General features: G+C 47.6%; 7 protein-coding genes across 7 annotated transcripts; 4 read left to right on the top strand and 3 right to left on the bottom strand.

The window, feature by feature from the left end:
* Nucleotides 1-359: 359 nt before the first annotated feature.
* N7478_000357 (acetamidase) lies at nt 360-1,208 on the top strand (the record flags this gene model as incomplete). The annotated part of the gene is made up of 2 exons (XM_056916573.1): nt 360-708; nt 916-1,208. 2 exons carry the CDS (start codon nt 360-362, stop codon nt 1,206-1,208), a joined length of 642 nt encoding a protein of 213 aa, XP_056784453.1.
* Nucleotides 1,209-1,550: 342 nt separating this feature from the next.
* On the bottom strand, nt 1,551-2,462 carry N7478_000356 (pirin family protein; the record flags this gene model as incomplete). The annotated part of the gene is made up of 1 exon (XM_056916572.1): nt 1,551-2,462. The coding sequence occupies one exon, from the start codon at nt 2,460-2,462 to the stop codon at nt 1,551-1,553; it is 912 nt and encodes a 303-aa protein (XP_056784452.1).
* A 1,237-nt stretch (nt 2,463-3,699) lies between these two features.
* N7478_000355 (PRKCSH domain-containing protein) lies at nt 3,700-5,348 on the top strand (the record flags this gene model as incomplete). The annotated part of the gene is made up of 2 exons (XM_056916571.1): nt 3,700-3,816; nt 3,876-5,348. The coding sequence occupies 2 exons, from the start codon at nt 3,700-3,702 to the stop codon at nt 5,346-5,348; spliced, it is 1,590 nt and encodes a 529-aa protein (XP_056784451.1).
* An 852-nt stretch (nt 5,349-6,200) lies between these two features.
* Nucleotides 6,201-9,901, top strand: N7478_000354 (cytoskeletal protein-binding protein SLA1; the record flags this gene model as incomplete). The annotated part of the gene is made up of 5 exons (XM_056916570.1): nt 6,201-6,398; nt 6,536-7,861; nt 7,928-7,958; nt 8,024-9,811; nt 9,876-9,901. The coding sequence occupies 5 exons, from the start codon at nt 6,201-6,203 to the stop codon at nt 9,899-9,901; spliced, it is 3,369 nt and encodes a 1,122-aa protein (XP_056784450.1).
* Nucleotides 9,902-10,844: 943 nt separating this feature from the next.
* Nucleotides 10,845-13,109, bottom strand: N7478_000353 (putative C6 transcription factor; the record flags this gene model as incomplete). The annotated part of the gene is made up of 1 exon (XM_056916569.1): nt 10,845-13,109. One exon carries the CDS (start codon nt 13,107-13,109, stop codon nt 10,845-10,847), a length of 2,265 nt encoding a protein of 754 aa, XP_056784449.1.
* A 404-nt stretch (nt 13,110-13,513) lies between these two features.
* Nucleotides 13,514-13,816, bottom strand: N7478_000352 (uncharacterized protein; the record flags this gene model as incomplete). Its single annotated transcript, XM_056916568.1, has 1 exon — nt 13,514-13,816. One exon carries the CDS (start codon nt 13,814-13,816, stop codon nt 13,514-13,516), a length of 303 nt encoding a protein of 100 aa, XP_056784448.1.
* Nucleotides 13,817-16,413: 2,597 nt separating this feature from the next.
* On the top strand, nt 16,414-17,852 carry N7478_000351 (phosphatase PAP2 family protein; the record flags this gene model as incomplete). The annotated part of the gene is made up of 3 exons (XM_056916567.1): nt 16,414-16,770; nt 16,831-17,365; nt 17,428-17,852. 3 exons carry the CDS (start codon nt 16,414-16,416, stop codon nt 17,850-17,852), a joined length of 1,317 nt encoding a protein of 438 aa, XP_056784447.1.
* Between the last annotated feature and the right edge of the window lie 1,294 nt (nt 17,853-19,146).

Below are 19,146 nucleotides of genomic sequence, written 5' to 3'. Positions count from 1 at the left end.
ACCGCACTGTAGGGATCTTCCAGGTTCACGAGTATCGAGCAAAAGGGAATTTCAACAGAAGCTTTAGAAACTTTGTTATTTATATTTCGTTACCTTCCCTAAGCCATGATTGCATCAAGAAATCAAATGTCTGTGTGGCTGTCAAAGCAAAAGCTTTCAAACTAGTATGATTCCATGCCACCATTAATAAACTAGCAATCCTGATATTGTCATGAGTGCGCTATTTAATGATTTATACCTCCTTAAGAAGAACCTTCGCTGTATTTTATCTGATTAACCATAAATTTATCCATTTTGACAATATTAAAGGCTGATTACTTTACAAGCATATGACGAACCCGCACTGGCAATATATTTTTATGTACTTTGTCGGTGATTTGACTAACAATCCACGTCATGCAGCCGATAATGCCGGTGTCCTTCGTGGCATTATGTCTGCCGGCGAAGCTGTTACTTTTGCAATTAACAGCCGTGGCACTTCTTTCGTCGTCAAGGCAGGCGCAATTGGCGACTTTTATGCCACTAGTGTTATCTGCATGGGATATATGGCACTATTTATCATCGAAGAAACAAACTACTTTGCCAAGAATGAAGAAGAAGTCACGTTGCCAAAACACATCAAATTCGCAAGTGAACGCGGCACCAAGATCGAGGCCTGTGATGAGGCGCATCTCGAACAATCCTGCGGAAAAAATGCGAAGTTGGAAGGTAAATCGGTTCATTTAGAACGACTATAAGGCCAAAGAGAAATTTGGAAGGCAGGACGACAGGTATATCCATTATTTTTGTGACCATAAAGATCGAATTAGGGCCCGAGTAATCATAAATTAGTCATGGAAGTGTAACTGTCCTTCTGTATCCACAATCTTAATCCATCCCAATCGAAATCAAAACTTTCGGAGGAGCTTTGGAAAGAGGTGGATGCAATTATTGCCCCTGTTGCCGCGACAGCCGCGAGTCGTCACAACCAATTCCGATATCATGGCTATTCATCGGTGATCAATCTGCTTGACCTAACGAGTGTTGCGGTTCCAGTCGAAGCTCCGAATATGCATATCGATGTGAAGAAGGATACTTATGGGCCACTAGATCAGCTGGATCCTGATGTTCAGGCTGAGTACGATCCTGAGGCATATCATGGTGCTCCTATTGCGGTTCAGATCATTGGACGTAGGCTGACTGAAGAGAAGACCTTGACTCTTGCGTAGAAGATCGGACTTCTGTTTGGTGAATAGATAAAACCATAGGTTGAAATATGGGTAGACAGCTGGTTCAAATTTTGTAAAATGCAGTTGATTTCAAACATTGAATGTTCACACCGTTCGAATGAATGCTTCCAAGGTTCTGTTAGTACCCCGGGCTAGATACAGTGTACACAGTATTCGATGCTTCAAGGCATAAGTTCATTGATTCATGTATATTTTTCTCGTCTTGCAGGTAAATAATGCGTAACGTAATCATCATTCCTTGGAATTAAATAAAGCCTATCTTAAACGCCTGAATTTATCAAGTACATTAAACAATCCATAGTAAAAGCAACCTTGCGACCTCTAGTAAGATCCCATCCGCTTGCCAATTTCACTCTCCCAACCACGCGACTTTTCGAATCCATTTGAGGCAGTTTGGTAATCAAGCATTGCTTGGTAGACATCTTCCTGACTACTCAAGACAAACGGGCCATATTGGACAACCTTTTGATCTAATGGCTGACCGGAAACGATCAAGAAGCGAGCCTCCTCCTCGGAATTGTCTGGAACAGATGCCTCAATCAAGTCTCCGGCCTGCTCAAACACCACGTTGTGGAACTCTTTCACCACCTTGGTGGAATCATTAGAGCCAAAAATAGTGCTTCCAGACAAGGTATAAGCGAAAGTGTTCCAGCCCTGGGGCAGAGTCTGAGAAATGCGACCACCAGGACGAATTGTAACATCCAAAATCCAGACTGGGGTATAAGCCAAGTCCCGAACAGAGTCGACACCATGCGACTGGCCTGAAATAACCTTGACTGTGACGCGGCCATCATCAGCTTGGGCAACGGGGATCTCGCTGGAGCGTAAGTCCCGGTAGCGAGGCTCGCACATCTTCAGCTTTTCGGGCAAATCAACCCAGAGCTGCATGCCGACGTTGGGACTGCCGTCAGGGTTCTCGTGGGGCATTTCAGCATGCATAATACCGCGGCCGGCGGTCATAAATTGAAGATCACCAGGTCCGATGGTGCCCTTGTTACCGGCGAAGTCTTCGTGGTCGACTCCGCCTGAGAGCAGATATGTGATGGTCTCTTGACCACGGTGCGGGTGGTCAGGGAAACCAGCGCCCTTACCGATAGTGAAGTGATCGAGCATGAGGAAAGGACTGAAATTGCGAAGCTTAGCTGTGCCGATGGAGCGACGGACACGTGCACCAGCTCCCTCTGCCTGCTCAATGGCTAGGAAAACTTGACGAATTGCACGAGGGACAGACATCTCGTTGACTGGGATGACGATTGGATGGGGAAAATCCAAAGAAGAAGAAGAAGAAGAATGTTCTGAAGGATTAAATATGTCGCTGCTGGTATTTATCAAGAAGCGCGATAGACTTGTTGGTAGCTTTTGACTTAAGAATGCGATAGTATAGTCTTGAATTGAGGGACAATATGCAAGGAAAACTGCAGTGATGCAAATTAGAAGAGGCAGAATCAACCTCATGGATGTTAAGAAGGGCTTTAGTAGTTTTTCGGGGGTAGGTAAATCGAAGTTTCGAGTCGACTATTGCTGTTAAGGACTGGTAATATTCAAGTCAGCGTTAGTCAATGGCTCATAAGTACTCTTCAAAGCGGCTTAACCAGTGCTTTGCAAGACATCAGTCAGCGGCTGCAGCGACTGCCACCACTGCCACCTCTATGCAGCCCACCAATCAAAGGCTGCCATGCTTATTACAAAGACCCCGGTAAGCAGCCTCTAATCGAGCTAATATATTATGGGACTAGCGTTGACACCTGATATAACAGGCAGTAATATATCACATGACATGCACATGACAAAGGATTAGCTAAAGGTTGCCAAGACTTTAATTATGCGGTGGCCGAGCCAGACTCTAGATGCCTCCAGACTCCAACAGTACTATGTATATCGGAATTCTAGAGATATGTCCCTTTCACATAGTACTCAAACTTGTAGATCGCGTTATTCCGTTCTCAGAATTGAAATATTGAATTGAATTTCAGAGACATATAAGGGCAACATCTTTGGAGGTTTTGCTCCTCAAAAAATATACTAGTAGTTTGAACAGCTGGAGGGTCTGTATAAGCGCTCATATAAACTAGAAATTCAGCTACTTAGAAACACCTCTCACATTTCAACTACCAGTACGAAATTTGAATAATATGGATACCCTCATCGAATGATTTTGAATTTAGTTTATAGAAGTATTAAGTGCGGCGGGTAATGTGGCCCTGCGGAGCCGGCAATAATCGTCACTATCAGATAAGGCCACGGAGCAGCTCCCGCTCTCCGCCCCGATTCCTCAACGAGCTGGACCTCAACGATCATGAACGCCTTTCTTCCATTTATTGCCGTCTCTTTCTAGAAGCGCGGGTTAAACGAATCATATCGTATCTATTCGTTCGTACTGACGTTCGAATCCGACTGCCAAGGCTCAAGCACGCAGGGGCAAGCAGACTAAGCTTGCCCACCTATGCGATCACGGAGCATCCATTACAAGATGCGACAATCAACACTGAACCTGGCCCCATGGCTTGCGCTAGCTTGGATGGGATCAGGAGCTCTAGCAGATAAGAGACCGTTTAATATCAATGATGATATTCTGGCCTACCCACAGGTGAGTTGAAGACAACTCCGCGCTGGTCTAGCTCGATCTAACTTCTTGCTCTCGCACAGTTCCAAGTGAAATTCCCAGACGAATACATCCTCGATTCCCATGCAGAAGAGCTCTTACAAGCACAATCTGATTTAAATTACGAAGGGACATACCAAGACCAGAAAGACCCCCAAATATATACCGGCAATGTCCATGCCAACGACGCAACACAAGACAGCAAATATGTCGACGGACCGAAATTTGCCTACGAAGAAATGATCTTGGATGACCGAAGACTTCTTTGTCAGATCCCTCAAGTTCATAATGACGAAACAAATACGACGGCTGGCAACAAACCGACCGAGGCGGATGAACAAAAGGAGCTGGCTCGCGCAACCGACCGTGGTCTGGAGCTTTTACGGGAACTAGAGGGTAAATGCATGTACTACTTCTCTGGGTGGTGGTCGTATTCATTCTGCTATCGACAGCAGGTTAAGCAGTTCCATGCACTACCTGCCGGGCGTGGAGGCCCCCACTACCCTCCAGCTGAAGACCCCCACACCCACTCTTTTATCTTGGGACAGTTCCCTGCCGATAGCAAAGACCAGGATAAAGAAGGAGCGGAGGCAAAAAAGTCACACGATTCCGAATTGGCTGAATTGCATACCAAAGGTGGCTCGCGGTATCTCGTACAACACTTAAGCGGTGGCACCAAATGTGATCTTACTGGCCGTGAACGCCGAATTGAGGTGCAGTTTCACTGCCACCCGCAGTCTACAGACCAAATCGGCTGGATCAAAGAGCTTACTACTTGTTCTTATCTAATGGTCATCTACACACCTCGTCTCTGTGACGATGCTGCCTTCATGCCGCCGCGACAGGATGAAGTCAACGAGATTGAATGTCGTGAGATCCTTATGCCCGATGAAGTTACTGAGTGGCAGGATATTAAAGAATGGTATCTGGCCCAGCGACTAGTTGATGAGGCCAGAACCCTTTCAGATGTGCAAACTGTGGGCGGCATTGAAGTCGGTGCTCGCAAACTAGTGGGAATGGAAGGCAAGCAGATTGAAAAGGGTCGAGTGGCTTCGATTGGCGAAGAACACGTAGACATCCTTGCAACGCGCGAGAATGGCGAGGTGAAGCAAATGTCCAAACAAGCCTTGAAGAAATATGATCTCGACCCTGAAAAACTCGAGAACTTGAAAAAGCAAGTTGAGAGGATGGCTGGGGATGATGACTGGGTTCTCGAAGTTGTGGAGCTCAATGGCGGGTACACCTTCAGAGGTGGCCGCCCCGACGAAGACACGGAGGAGACAAAGAAGAAAAAGGAGCAGAAAAAGGCCGAGTCGGACTCAGAGCCTGTGCAACAGCAGTATGGGGGCAACGAGGACGACAACCCGATCGCGAAAGAGAAAGAACCTGAAGCCCAGAAAGCCGCAGCTCAAAAGGGATCATCTAACAATGAGCAGAAACCCGAAAGTCTGCCCAATTCCGAAAAAGAGCCCGAGCATACAGAAGGCAGTGAGGAAACCTTCAAAGACGAGTTATGAAAACCCCTTGGAGAGAGAATACCTAGCTTTGTATAGTTGATTTGGAGCCCTCAGCAGTACAACTTCTCAGTGAGGGCTTGATGTATTTGGCGTTTCACATTTAAACAAAACATTAGCATTTTCAATACCCGATTTACACATATTACCAGCTTGACTTGTTCACTATCTGTACGTACCTATATATTGTGTAGTATATATATTAGCCATTGATTAGATCAGGTTCAGGAACAACTAGTTTCATGCCCAAAGACGTCAGATAGCCCCAGTTGCCGGGTCTCCGAGTGGGGGTCTCTCTCTCTCTCTATGATTAGGGGGGGGGGGAAACTATGCAGTCAGGCACACGGCACGAGTGGTCCAGTATAGTAATGATTAGTTGTAGGGGAAATATATGTTGAAAATTTTAGAACTTTATGAATAATATTAATCTCAAATAGCATCTACATAAAAAGGAATATATGTATGTGTTTTGTAGTGTCAAGATCCCCGTCAACGTTACCTGCGTAAGGAACGTGACCGTGAACTCCTAGCGATCGTCTAGGCCCACCTTTCTCTCCCTCCCTGATCCAACCTCTCAACCTACTCACGCTTCCCTTGAGTTGGCTCAGTCCAATTCTCACTCGTCATATCTCTGGACTAAATTGTCTCTGAAACCTACGCGCACTGGGACAAGCTTGCCAAGGCACACCCGATAACGGCCACCGTCATCGCCCCGACCTCCCCGGTTCTCCGACAACACCCCACGGGACACACCATCCTAGTCGGCACCAGACCCTTCATACTGCCACTCGTGGCGCCTGGACTCTGCGTCAATTCCAGTTTCTGCTCAGCTGAGTCCAACGATCGCCCGCGACAATGGGATTCCTCGGCGTTTACTCTGCCGTGTATGATTACCAGCCTCAGGGAGAGGGTGAACTTGAGATTCGAGAGGGCGACCTTCTCTACGTATTAGAGAAGAGCAAAGAAGATGACTGGTGGAAAGCAAAGAAGAAAGCAGACGAAGACGACGAGGATGAGCCGGAAGGTTTAGTCCCAAATAACTATGTCCAAGAGGTAAGCACAACTCCTGTCAATTGCATGTAATAGACATCTCTTTTACGCGGATCATGGTCGGCGCCACCGAATGCGTTCGATCTTTCACAATCCGAGAAAACATTTGATCATGATATTTACCTCCATATATTGAATAGGCGCAACCTGTACACCATGCCAAGGCCCTTTTCGACTACACCCGGCAAACAGACGAAGAGGTCTCATTTTCGGAAGACGCAGCACTAGAGGTGTATGATATTTCAGATCCTGACTGGACATTGGTCGGAATCAATGGAGACTTCGGATTTGCGCCGGCAAATTATATCGAAGTTCTTGAAGATATCGCTCCAACTTCGGCTGCTATTCCTCCTCCGCCTCCACCCCAAGCCCATCATGATGAAGAACAAGCACCTTCTCTTCCACAACGGCCGACACAGCCCGCTCATGAAGACTACGAAGAAACTTACCCTTCTCATTCTCCCATCGATACAGTACAAAACCCAGCGGCCGCGGCAATCGCAAGCATTATACACTCACAGCATGCCCCCGCCAACATCCACCGAGAGCCATCAAGAGAAGAGTCGCCTCCACCCCCTCAGCTCCCAACTAGGCCCTCCCAGGACTACGAGGTCGAGGAAGAAGAACCGCCCGCGCCTGCTTTACCTCGACGACCTCCATCGGAACAGATTACTCCACCAATGAATACCTACTCCCCCGAGCCATCCCCAGCTCCCCCGCGCCCCAAGGCTGCAGCCCCGCCAATGGGACGCGACAGAACTCACGTCAAAGAATCACCCCCGTACAATCGAGCTGGTGAGCTGACTCCTCGATCGCCCTCTGGATATCATATTTACAACATCAACGAGATGGTGGAGGTCATGGGAAAGAGGAAGAAGATGCCAACAACGTTGGGTATTAACATGGTCACTGGTATCATCTTTATCTCGCCGGAAGGTGACGACCGCCAACAAGATTGGACTGCGGAAAAGCTCACGCACTATTCAATCGAAGGCAAGCATGTATTTGTTGACCTTGTCCGGCCAAGCAAGAGCGTTGATTTCCATGCTGGAGCCAAAGACACTGCTCAAGAGATTGTGGCTGCGCTGGGAGAAATCGCAGGGGCTTATCGTGCCGAAGGCTTGCGAGAGGTGATCGCAGCCAGCGAAGGGGGTGGAGGCCAGAAGAAAGGAACGATTTTGTATGACTTTATGGCGCAAGGAGATGATGAGGTTACCGTGGCCGTGGATGATGAAGTCGTCGTTATTGATGATATGAAGTCAGAAGAATGGTGGATGGTGAAGCGGCTCAAGAACGGCAAAGAGGGAGTGGTTCCTAGCAGCTATGTTGAGATTACCGGCTTCGTGACTAAGGACATCCCCCCCGAGCCCGGCGTGTCAACAGTGGAGAAAAATCGAAAGGAAGAGGCCAGGTTGGCTAAAGCCTCTGCTGGGAAGTCTAGGGCAGACTCGATGGAATCAGGAGAGGTATGTTTGCGAAGGAAAACCTCAAATATTGCATTTTGAATATCCCAGCTGATAAGCTATACACAGCGTCATAAGCGTGAGAGTAAATCCAAGGCCAGTGAGTAGCCCATTTCAATTACCGCACTCTCTAGTCATAAGGTTGCTAATCAGATAATCCTCCAGAGCCGGATTCGAGCAAGGTCAGAAAATGGACAGACCGTAGTAAGGCTTTCACTGTTGAGGCGCAATTCATTGGGTTGCAGGATGGCAAGATTCATCTTCACAAAGTCAACGGCATCAAGATCGCTGTTCCTGTTGCGAAGATGTCTGTCGAGGACCTTGAGTACGTGGAGAAGGCAGCGGGTGTTTCGCTGGATGAAGACAAGCCCCTTTCAAGTATTCGAAAGCGTGCCACTTCTGAAGCCAAGGGAACTGGTAACGCGGGTGCTTCGGTGGCACGCCCCGAGTACGATTGGTTTGACTTTTTCTTGAAATCTGGCGTTGGGCCCCATCAATGTGAACGATATGCGCAGAACTTCATCAAAGACTCCATGGACGAGTCTATTCTGCCTGATATTTCTCCCGAAACTCTTCGTTCTCTAGGTTTGAAAGAAGGTGACATCCTGCGGGTCATGCGTTATCTGGATAGCACCCTTGGCCGCACAGGCAACAAGTCTAAGCTCCGAAATGTCAGCTTTGGTGGCGAGGAAGTCATTGGTAATGGCGAGGATGGCGGTCAAGGGGGACTGTTTTCTGGTCTAGGCGGTTCTTTGCGCAATAATACTCGCAAGGGAAGACCGGCACCCTCCGTTCAGGCCGGTGATATTGTGGATCCCAAGGCTTTTGAGCAAGCTGATGACTCCAAGCCGAAGGAAGAGCGAGTTGCAACTCCTCCAGCTCCCTCTCCTGCACCACCCGAGAAAGAGCAACCAGTTTCACGTGGGTTTGACGATGATGCTTGGGAGGTAAAGCAGCCCAAGCAGGTTACTACCGCTCCGGTCGCATCAAGTCCACCTCCAAGTACATCGCCCACCGCGCCTCAACCTCAAATTCAGAAGCAAATAACAGGCGCCATGGCAGATTTGTCTATTCTTCAAGCTCCTCTACAGCCTACTCCAGCCTTACCGGCTCCTGTGTCGCAGAATGTATCAAGCATTCCTGCTTTGCAGCCTCAACAAACTGCGGTACAGGCCCCTCCTGCGCCACAGCAATCTCAGCATACCGGTGCCACGCCTGGATTTTTCAATCAAATAGCCCAAATGGGACAACAGGCTAGACAGCGTCCGCAGCCTCCCGCGCACAACGCAAACCAAAATTCGCTACTGCCTCCTCCCCCACAGCGCCCTCTTTCAGCACCACAAAACTTTTCGCAAGATCAGAACGCATTTGCGCCTCCTCCATTACAGGCTCAGCTGACTGGACTTCCCCTAGCTGGTCCTCAAGTTGCTCCTCCGGGACAAAGTCTGTCGGACTTGAACCAACAGCGCTTTCAGCCGCAAATGCAGCAGATGCAGCCGCAAGCGACGGGTTTCATGGGGCAGAATCAATTTCAGAACGGTCTGATGCCCCAGCCAACCGGCTTCTCCCCTCAATCGCAATTCGGTATCCAGCAGCAACAGCAAATGACTGGCCAACCCATGCCAACAGGCCAACCAGGCTTCCAGGGGATGGCCCCACAGCCTACTGGCTTCGCCGGATTTGCGCAGCCCCAACAGCCGATGCAAACTGGCATTAATTCCGTGCTTCCCCCGGCTTTGCAACCCCAACCAACTGGTGCCAATGGTTTTGGCAATACATCTTTCAATCAGCCTCCACCTCCTGTGCCACCAATTCCGCAACAGCCGACAGCGGCCCCCCTATCTCCTCAAAAGACAGGCCCTCCGCCCTCTATCAGGTTCGGTGTGAAACCAGATGCCCCAAAGAAACTTGCACCCCAGCCAACCGGGCTCAGGGCGAATCTTTCCCAAGCCAGTGAGTACCGTCATTACTATAATAGATAAAAATGCTCAGATCACTAACCTCAATAATTTCACAGCGCCCAACAACCCCTTTGGTTTCTAATGTGGCTATGTATCTTGCATCCTAGGTTGGCATATATAACTTTATCCATGCTGGCAATTGATGCAAGGGACTTTCTCTGGCTATTACCGACCTTTCAATGCTCGCTCAAGCCAGAACATCACACCCCTCAGCTTGTCAGATTCGAAACTGCTCTTTTCACATTGACATAGCGTACATATCATGGTCTCCGGCTCGATCTGTTTCTAATGCAGCGCGCAATCAAATACCATGAAGCTTGGTTTCCTTGCAAAACTCCTTACTTAGCGAGCCATCGTTGATTCCCATGTTCCCCTTGCGCCACCTAACACCTCGGCATTCTCATATCACATCATGTTTCCCCTCTTTTCCCATATCGTCATATAATTCCACCGACTGATGGTAATGCTTATTGTCTTTTAACGTTCCCATCCCATTTTCCTTTTTCTTTTGTGACTCGGACGCCTCTTCGCTTCCCCCCTGCCTCTTTATGCTTTGCTGTCCCATGCTGAAGTAATGTATTCAGCAGCATTCCTCATGCCTTTCTTAGCTACAATTTTCACTGAACAATTTCATGGTACATACAGAATATTAAGTGGAGTACACTCGTATGCATACCTATTTTAGAGTCCATTGAGACAGTATACACGCACGACATTATTTACTGCAGCGGTGCTGTGCTGCAACATGTCGTTTCAAGAGCTCAAAATCTACAGATCACTTGTATCAGTGGATTGGAATAGTGTTTAAATTGGCGCCCGGTGGGGTATATAATAATTGTGAAAGCATAAGAAGAGCTTACCCAACCCTAAAAATCTAGTAGAAGTGCGAAAGCCGCCAAATCAACCGTAGTCATGCGATCATGTATCGTTTGCTTCCTCGAAGACAGCCCAGCCAGAAGGTAGGCGTTGGTCACCCAATTGAGAATTCCAATAGGAGAAGATATTGCGACAGAGTGAGGATTATATCAAGGCTCTTCCCAAAGGCCGAATACAGGCAGGTCTTCCGCCATATATAACAGCCCGTTTTCAGGAAAAATGACATCAGAGAGCGGTGATGGACCGCCAGAAAGCGCGGGCTGCCCGGTAGGTATTGTCCCACCAGGGGAACAACCAACAGGGATACCAGAGGTAGTTAAAGCAGAGATAGCGGCATCGTAAGAAAGGGCCGATGCGTCCGTCCCGCTATAGAGTGAGTCCCACATATCGCCTCCCAGTTGATGGGCATTGGTGGGGTCTGGCGGGGGCTGTTGAGTGAGGAAGGAGGAAGGAGTTGTTCCAGCAAGTTTGCCGGGGGATATTGGAGAAACCACAACGGGGGGTTGTTGGGTCTCATCTGAGCGAATTGGTGGAGGGAGGTCTTGGCCAGGGGTCGGTGTGAAAGCAGGGGAGTGATGATTCCCATTGGCGGGAATTCCGCCAACCTGGCCGAAGAGTTGATCGACTTGCCTACTTCTTCGATCCATCCATTGTCGATTTCGCCGTTGAATATACTCGGCCACGGCACCACGCAGATACTTTATAATCTGATAGAAGCGACAAGCATGGGGATCATGAGGAACAAATAGTTCGAGGAAATTTTCTGCTTTGTTCAATCCTTCTTCAAGGGGTAATAGGTTGTCATAGTCCGCGAAGAACGCAGCTCCAATAACAACAGCAGAGTTGAAGACAGAATTGATCAAGAAGGGAAGGCGGCGTGGTAGAGATGCGAACCGGCCGAGGCCATCCACAACATCCAAGCCTCGAAGCGCAGAATAGACGCATGCATCTGCAAACAGTGAAATGCGAGAGCTACCAGTTTGGCTAGCTGGGGCAGATGGGTTTGCCTTATTTTTCACGTACTGAGCCACCCTGTAGACTAGGAATGGCCGAGTGAGGAGAATAATAGACCAGTAATATGAGCCGAACACATGAGCTGCTGCCAAGTTGTCCTCCATAGGCTTATTATTAATCTGTTCTGTTTGTTCCTTAAGAAACGCTGGTAGTGTTTTGACCCAAGCACGGTGTTGATTTGAGATGGACTCTGCAACATTAATTGAAATGACTTGTTTCATGTAAACATCGGTAAGGATTCGCTCGAAAATTCGACATAGCGAAGTCACCGCAAGTGAAAGTTGCTTATCAGGAGTTAGGTTCCTCTGTTGCTCGCTGGATGGAAAAGCATCCTCCCGAATGTCATAATCATAATCTGATGTCGCAGGGGGTCGGCCTAATGAGGCGCTAAGGAATAAATCCATCATACGAAGACTCTTCCATACTCGCTCTCTGGCTCGACGTTCGCGTCCACAAAAGAGCGCATTTGCATCCTTTCGATGAATTCCTACTGCATAGGCAGCTCTTAAGGCGATTCCCAAATTCATAAATGCGCCGTTGCGTCTGCATGCACCGAGCATGTACATTGACACCAGAATATACGACTGGATGGTATGAATACTTGGCGTTTCCTGGAAAGCAGCAAACGCCAATTGACGACCACTGCTAAAGTATTGCTCGGCCAAGGTTTGGTTGACGTCCGAGACTTGAGCACCAATGGCAAGCACAAGGTAGAAAATGGAACTGACAGTATCTTCATCGCCCGAAGGGTTCTCTACCCAGTTAGCGAGTCGTGGGTGGAATTCCTCAAGATCAACCAAATCAAGCAAGGGACTTGTCGCGAGGACATATTGTCGTGCGAGGCTCTGAGCCTCTTCGTTGCTGGGCGGCGGGATGAGGGGACCTGGCTGAGTGCTTGGGTTGTTTTGGAAAGCTTCCAGCATGGAGTGTCGAGAATTGTCCTCTGTAAATTCACACCGGCCGATTGATGAAGAAACAACACGTCGGACACTTTGCAAGAATGACAAGCTCGCAGAATCTCCGATGTACATGAATTTGCCCTGGCCGTCGCGAAGAAGCCGCGCTACCTTGGGAACCGGGGCCATTCCCTCTTTCTCGTCGGTATCCTGCTGCTCTAAATTTGTGTCCTTGTCTTCCAGCGAATTCAATAAGCGATCCATTGCCGTTTTTCGTTGAGGGGAAGGTACTGTTCGTTCGCTAAGCAGCATGGTCGAGTCTTTGGCGTCTGGCTTGAGGAGACGTGCGGGGCGGTCCGAAAAATGGCATTCTGACTCCTTGTGTCGCTGGACACAAATTGTGCAGGGTTGCTCGCCATTGCATTTCTGTTTGCGCCGCTTACAGCTGTCGCATGCCCGGCGACACCGGAGTCGAGCCCCTGGTGCTGTACTTGCTCGAGGCATACCGATCACACCTTTGCGGCTTGTCCGGTTAGAGGGGCGTCCGACAGCGGCGGGTAGAAGACATCGAAGCGCAGCTTCTTATATGGGCGATTGTCGGGGCGATTGTCGGATATCGAAGAATAGATGCACTTGAGATGTCTCACGGCATAGCGAATGCACAGTCCAGGGGAGTTCAATGAGTCTATTCGAAGGTTGAGTTGAGTGAGTTGCTTGGTCGATCAATTACTTTCCCCGGACTCTTGGCGGGTACAAATATTACTAATCATCGCGTTTCCTCCCCTCAGCTTCTACATGAACATGCTTCTAAAGCTATCACGATCACATCTACTTAATATTATAGAACATCATTTGCGAGTAGTTACAGGAAACTTCAATCTAGGTTCCTTTAGATCATGATTCTCTGATCATTCTGGGCGAAAAGATACCACTTTGCCCCAAGTGTCCGCAGTACCCCAAATCCCAGCTCGAAGGCATTCCAACTGCACAATCTGGCTGTGATCGACAAACAGGTTGGCATCGATGCCAAATTCCCGGATGTACCAATTGAAAACCTTAGGATCGGCAGCTTCAAACATCACCTTCTCAGGGGGAAGCTGCTTCATGATCTGAGAAACCACATCAGTCCGCCATGTCTCCACGTTCTCGGTGATGCCCTCCGACTCGATCATCAGACGCTCCACACCAGCACTAAGGAACTTATGACCCATATTGACAAGCTTTCCGGGGTCAGAAGTCCCCACGCTAAATCCAGGAGTATCCCCCCGGCGCCAAACTGAATTCCCAATTCCGGCTTTGCCTTGAGCTTGTACGAATGGACTTTGTCGACGAGACGAAGCCAATCGTCGTCTGGAATGGACAGGAAGCCGGCGGATAACTCGATAACATCGAACCTGGGATCAATTCAATCAATTCATATTAATGAGAAGATCTGTATCTCTAGGTAGTATTCTGGGCTTACCCTAGATCCTTGCATTTCTTCAGGTAACGGTCGAATGCACTGTTTACCTCAGGGTGTGTCAGAATATGCTCGGCCCAGCCGCCCTGTTGAAAGATCCTTAAGTCAGCCTTGTTAGACTAATGGGATGATATGTAGGTATCGTCTGTTGGGGGTATATACTGTTGAGACATAAACATCATTCTCATGTGCCAGATCAATCAATTCGCGCAACGGCTTCTCTTCGAATAGCGAGAAAGATCCTGGATAAAATATCAGTCATCGCTTCCAAAATAGATGTACAACTACAATTTAAGTGATTTCAGCTGACCTCCAGCAAACTTTAGCCCATCGACATGATTGCCCATTCTGTATGCTTATGTCAGAGTGATAGCCCTTGGCGAGTAGTGCGTGAAATGAAAAGAATGACGTTACGTTTCAAGCACGTCTGCTAGATAACGCTTTCCCATTGCCTTTTTTGTACAGTTAGTATACAGCGCTGGCGCTGATCTCATTGATAGAGTCTTCATACTGAGTAATAGGGACCTCGAATCTCGGTGACACCCTTGGATCTAGGTTTGGCCGGTCTTGGATTGGATCTTGCGAAGCCAAATCCATTTTGTTTGTCTTGTAGGAGAGTGACTCCGTGTGAAGTTCGCTTGGTTGACAGGCATTGAGACTGTCCAATCGCTATCTTAGCGGCCCCTGTTGTGTAACTCGGGAGCCTTCTAGAGGGGTTTAGGATCAAAGAGGTAGTTCCAAGCATTGTGCAAAAGAAGGCGTAAATGGCGGTATGGTAGTTCGATAGACCAGTGTAGAGTATGCCAAGTGTCAAATAAAGAAGATAAGATGGTGGAAATATCTAGGTTGTATTCATTGTATGAGAATATTCAAAAGAAATAGAATTACGTGATAACCGGTTTGAAAACTAGTCATAGGTAGAAAAGGATGAGTGGAATGTAGTTTGGATTTGACGTCAAGAATACTTCACTCTTCTCAAGGCGTGAAAGAAACAAGGGCCTATGTATGCTTTGGGTGAGCCATTAGGTGCCTTAAATCAGAATGACATCAGATCTGCCGTGAATCTCAGGCACCAAATGGGGACTTTGTAACGTTAGTTAACTATAACTAACTAACTAACTAGAACCTGGTAACTTACACCCTTATATTCGTATGCAATAATTTCTCGCTCCTCTGGATTATTCTCAGGGGATCAACTAGGGATTTTTCACTACTATGTACTTGGGGAATAAATGATTAAGTCTCGGCATGATCCATCTCGAAACCTTGGGAATAATCCATGTTCATTATTGAACGCTCAAATATGCAGTTGGTAGATCGATTGATACTTTCAGCTCCACTAAGCGTCTTGGATTGACGAGCGCAATTTTATTCACTACCAAACAAACGGACTCGGAGGGTGTGAACCTCGGCCTGATAGGGTGGAGATGTTAACATCAATCAGCCTTTGCTCCTCTTTCCTGTGCTTAGCCGTCCAAGGCTACTTGGGATATGCATCACCCACACACAAACAAGCCAGTAATCACCGGGATTCGGAATGAGCCTATCGCCGAGAGTTAGGCGCTTGGCACCTACCTGTGCACAATCTAGTCTCCACTCCACTCGGTCCCGACTAGGCATCGATCAACGCGGCACTTGTATGGAGCACTACAGGGCTGATAGGGACCTTGTCAAGATTCAATTAAAAGTTGGTGCCTGCTCCTTGTCTTTCGTGCGCATCGGATGACTATAATTGGGCCAACACATATTTCTTCACTCCCATGATGGGCTCGAACAAAGAAAAATTCTTCCAGCATACGAAAACGAGTAGGGCACGCGACACTATTCGGGCCTCGATGTATACAAAGGAAGCCACGGGACCACTAGGGTTTGGTACCTTCTTGTTTTGGTTCGGGAGACAGTGGAGAATCTTTTCGAACCTATGCAGCTTCTACCGAATCAGGCTGTGCTCTAAGCCAGTCAATGGGATCCTTTCATGCTTTCATGCTTTGACGCTTCCATGAGTTCCGGAACTGACGGGCTTTCAGACATCCGTACTTTCTCTATATGGATGTGCGTATTGTACACAATAATAAAGAATGCAGACATCAATCACTATAATCTCGGCCAAATCTCTCCTCCGATGCTTCCCCCTCTCTCAAGGGTGTTTTCTTAGATCCAGTCCAGAACGTTATTTCTTCCCTTCTACACCAGCATTTTTATGATCCGGATGACCCTCTGTATTATATTCTCTTTGCATCTTCATTTCTCTTATTCCTTTGTCTTTGCGGATTCTCCTATACATACTCGTTCCGGACACCTACCGAACACCCCAAGTTCCTAGTGGTGGCTGCCCGACCAAGTTCCACCATGGGGGCTGGTGTCATTCTTGAGCCGCTGGTAGTCGTCGTTCTACTCTTTGGAGGGAGCTGGATCAATCGACGTACATCTGCCTTCACATCCCAAAATCACTTCCGGTGGACATCCGACGAGACTATGCGCTCGGAATCTCCTGATTCCCTGCAATCAAAATATGCTAGTCCAACACCCAAGGATGGACTATTGAGCCCGCGCGCAGTTTCCCCAGTTTCCTCGATTGGCATCTTCGGCCTGTCATTTCTTGTGACATCTCCCAATACAATTGTCTTTGAAGATCGATTACTGAGCAGGCTACTTCGAAAGCTGCCGTTTCTGGTAGAGAATTGGTATTGGGCTTTAGTATATTGGGTAATATGAACTATGCGACAATACAGCTCGATTTGAGTATATTTACTGACATCCCTACAGACTTACCAGCTTGGTCGAGCCTTTACTGCTGTTACACTACAAGAAGGCACCGTCGATGTAGCCCGTCGCCATGCCCTACAGCTCGTCAAACTCGAAGAGAAGCTTGGGATGTTTTGGGAGCTTCCGATTCAGCGATATTTCCTCCGCCATCCTTTAGCAATGACCTGGATCAACTGGATCTACTCCTTTATTCATATTCCCGGCACGATCGCTTTTCTCGTCTGGCTCTACTACTATACTATCACCCGAAACCGAGTGGATGAGCATCAACTGGGGAAAACTGCAGGTACTGTAAGTGGGTCACCAGCTGGTCCTCTCCTGTATCAAGCCCGACGACGAACATTGGCCGTATGCAACCTTTTGGCGTTTGTTGTTTTCACCCTGTGGCCGTGTATGCCTCCACGACTGCTCAGTGATCCGGCTGCGGAAGGAATCGAGGCAGAACTGGGTCGAAGTTATGGGTTCGTGGATACTGTTCATGGAACTAAGGGAGCGGGAAGTGTATGGACTGAGAACCGCTTTTGTAATCAATATGGTGGGTGATGCTCCTTTAAATACTCTTCAGTGCACGAGATTGCCATTCTAATATTCATTCAGCTGCGATGCCATCCTTGCATTTCGGGTATTCCCTTATGATCGGTCTTACGATAATGACTATCCCGCTTCCTTCGCTTCATCAACGAGCGGTTCGCTTTCGCTTCAGCCACGGCATCGGCCTCTGGTTACCATCCTGGTACCACCTAGTCTGTTTAGTGCTCGGTTTCTTATACCCCTTTGTCATTTTGATTGCTATCGTGGCTACTGCGAATCATTTCATCCTCGATGCAGTTGCGGGTGCTTTGGTTTGCGCGTTGGGATGGCGGTTCAATGGGGTTTTGTTAAATCTGCTTCCCCTAGAGGGTTATTTTCTCTGTCTTGTCCGTATCCACAAGCCGGAGCCCTCCGAGAACAACATGCGCTATAGCTCAAGGGACTGGGACAGTGACAATTCTGACGAGAGAAACAATGCGTTGTCTGCATGAGTATGGACATAATGCTGTTTTGCTGTTTTGCTGTTTTTGGATTGGAATACCGTGATACCCCTATCCCTATTGAGCTCCTCATGAAGTTCCTTCTTATATTATCTTCTCTTTCTCGGTGTCTGGCTCCTAGTGAATTGGCAATGTACATAAAACCTAGGTACCTTTATCCTTAATTAGGCTCCGTATATACTTGCGCCATCCAAAGTGAAAGTGGCGTGTTTTTTACTCTTGAATGGTGGAATTGTAGAATAAATGTAACTTTTACGGCGTTCCAGTTTAAATAAAAGAGAGTCATGGAATAATCCCAAATCTTCCAAAGGAGTCTGCGGAAAAGGGGCTTTTTTTTTAAGAAGAAAAAAGTACACTCCAACTGGTAAGAATAACGCACAACTAACTCAATAGGCATCTGATTGTTTCAGTATATCTGATTAGTTCGGTATCTACATAGTAACTGCTATAAGTTGGCTATGTATCCCCATGTTAACTACCTAGCATACCTTTTTTGTTAAAATGACATTGAAATATATCGATATCTGTAAGAAACCGGTCTGATCCTATGGTAGGCTACTTGAAAAAAATAAGCGGGCACGACCACAAATAAGGGGCTAAAGCTCTCTGTAGTCCAATAGAATTGGCCTGTTCCCCTATCACCAATTATTTTCTGCAGGTATTCCTGTAGTGAAACTGTGTTAGGAAGATTTGGTCGTCGTGGCATTCAACTTGAAGATCGTGGGTCGATGGGGATAGTTTAACAAAGAGTACGTACGGAGTGGAGGGTCCGACTAAGTTAAGTACATATTTTAGCCTTCACTTGTCATCATTTTCTTAACATTTCAACCTTCGCGACCCGGAGAATATAATGTTCAAGTTCAGAACAGAGCCAGAAACTTCCAAGTGATTGAATAACAGAAAAGCGCACAAACTACATATATAAGGCTCCTTGGAGATATAGTCAGCTGTTTCCTTAGCAAACGTTGACACTATGAAGCAACTGTCGATTCGAGCTTGACGTCGCTGATTCGAACAAAGATCTGGCATCTATTGAAGCACTATCTATCGCATAAGAAACACGATCTACGGACTATTCCAGAATGCCCCTCAAAGAATCTCAATTTTAGTATCTCTGCGAGCAAGTTATTAAGGACCACCAGAAGTGCCAGGAAGGGGATGAATACTACAATTCCAAGCAGACTACTCAGTCTGGCTGGCAAAGGCTTCGTAGCCTTATGAAGGGAAACAGTGGTAGTGGTTGGCTTCATCTATGACCATTGGAGACCAAGCTTTGAACTATATA

This window comes from Penicillium angulare (assembly GCF_028827245.1).
Source record: "Penicillium angulare strain IBT 27051 chromosome Unknown utg000001l_segment0_segment0, whole genome shotgun sequence".
NCBI classification, from domain to species: domain Eukaryota; kingdom Fungi; phylum Ascomycota; class Eurotiomycetes; order Eurotiales; family Aspergillaceae; genus Penicillium; species Penicillium angulare.
Note: the sequence above shows the minus strand (reverse complement) of the source record. Positions and strands in the feature narration are given on the sequence as shown.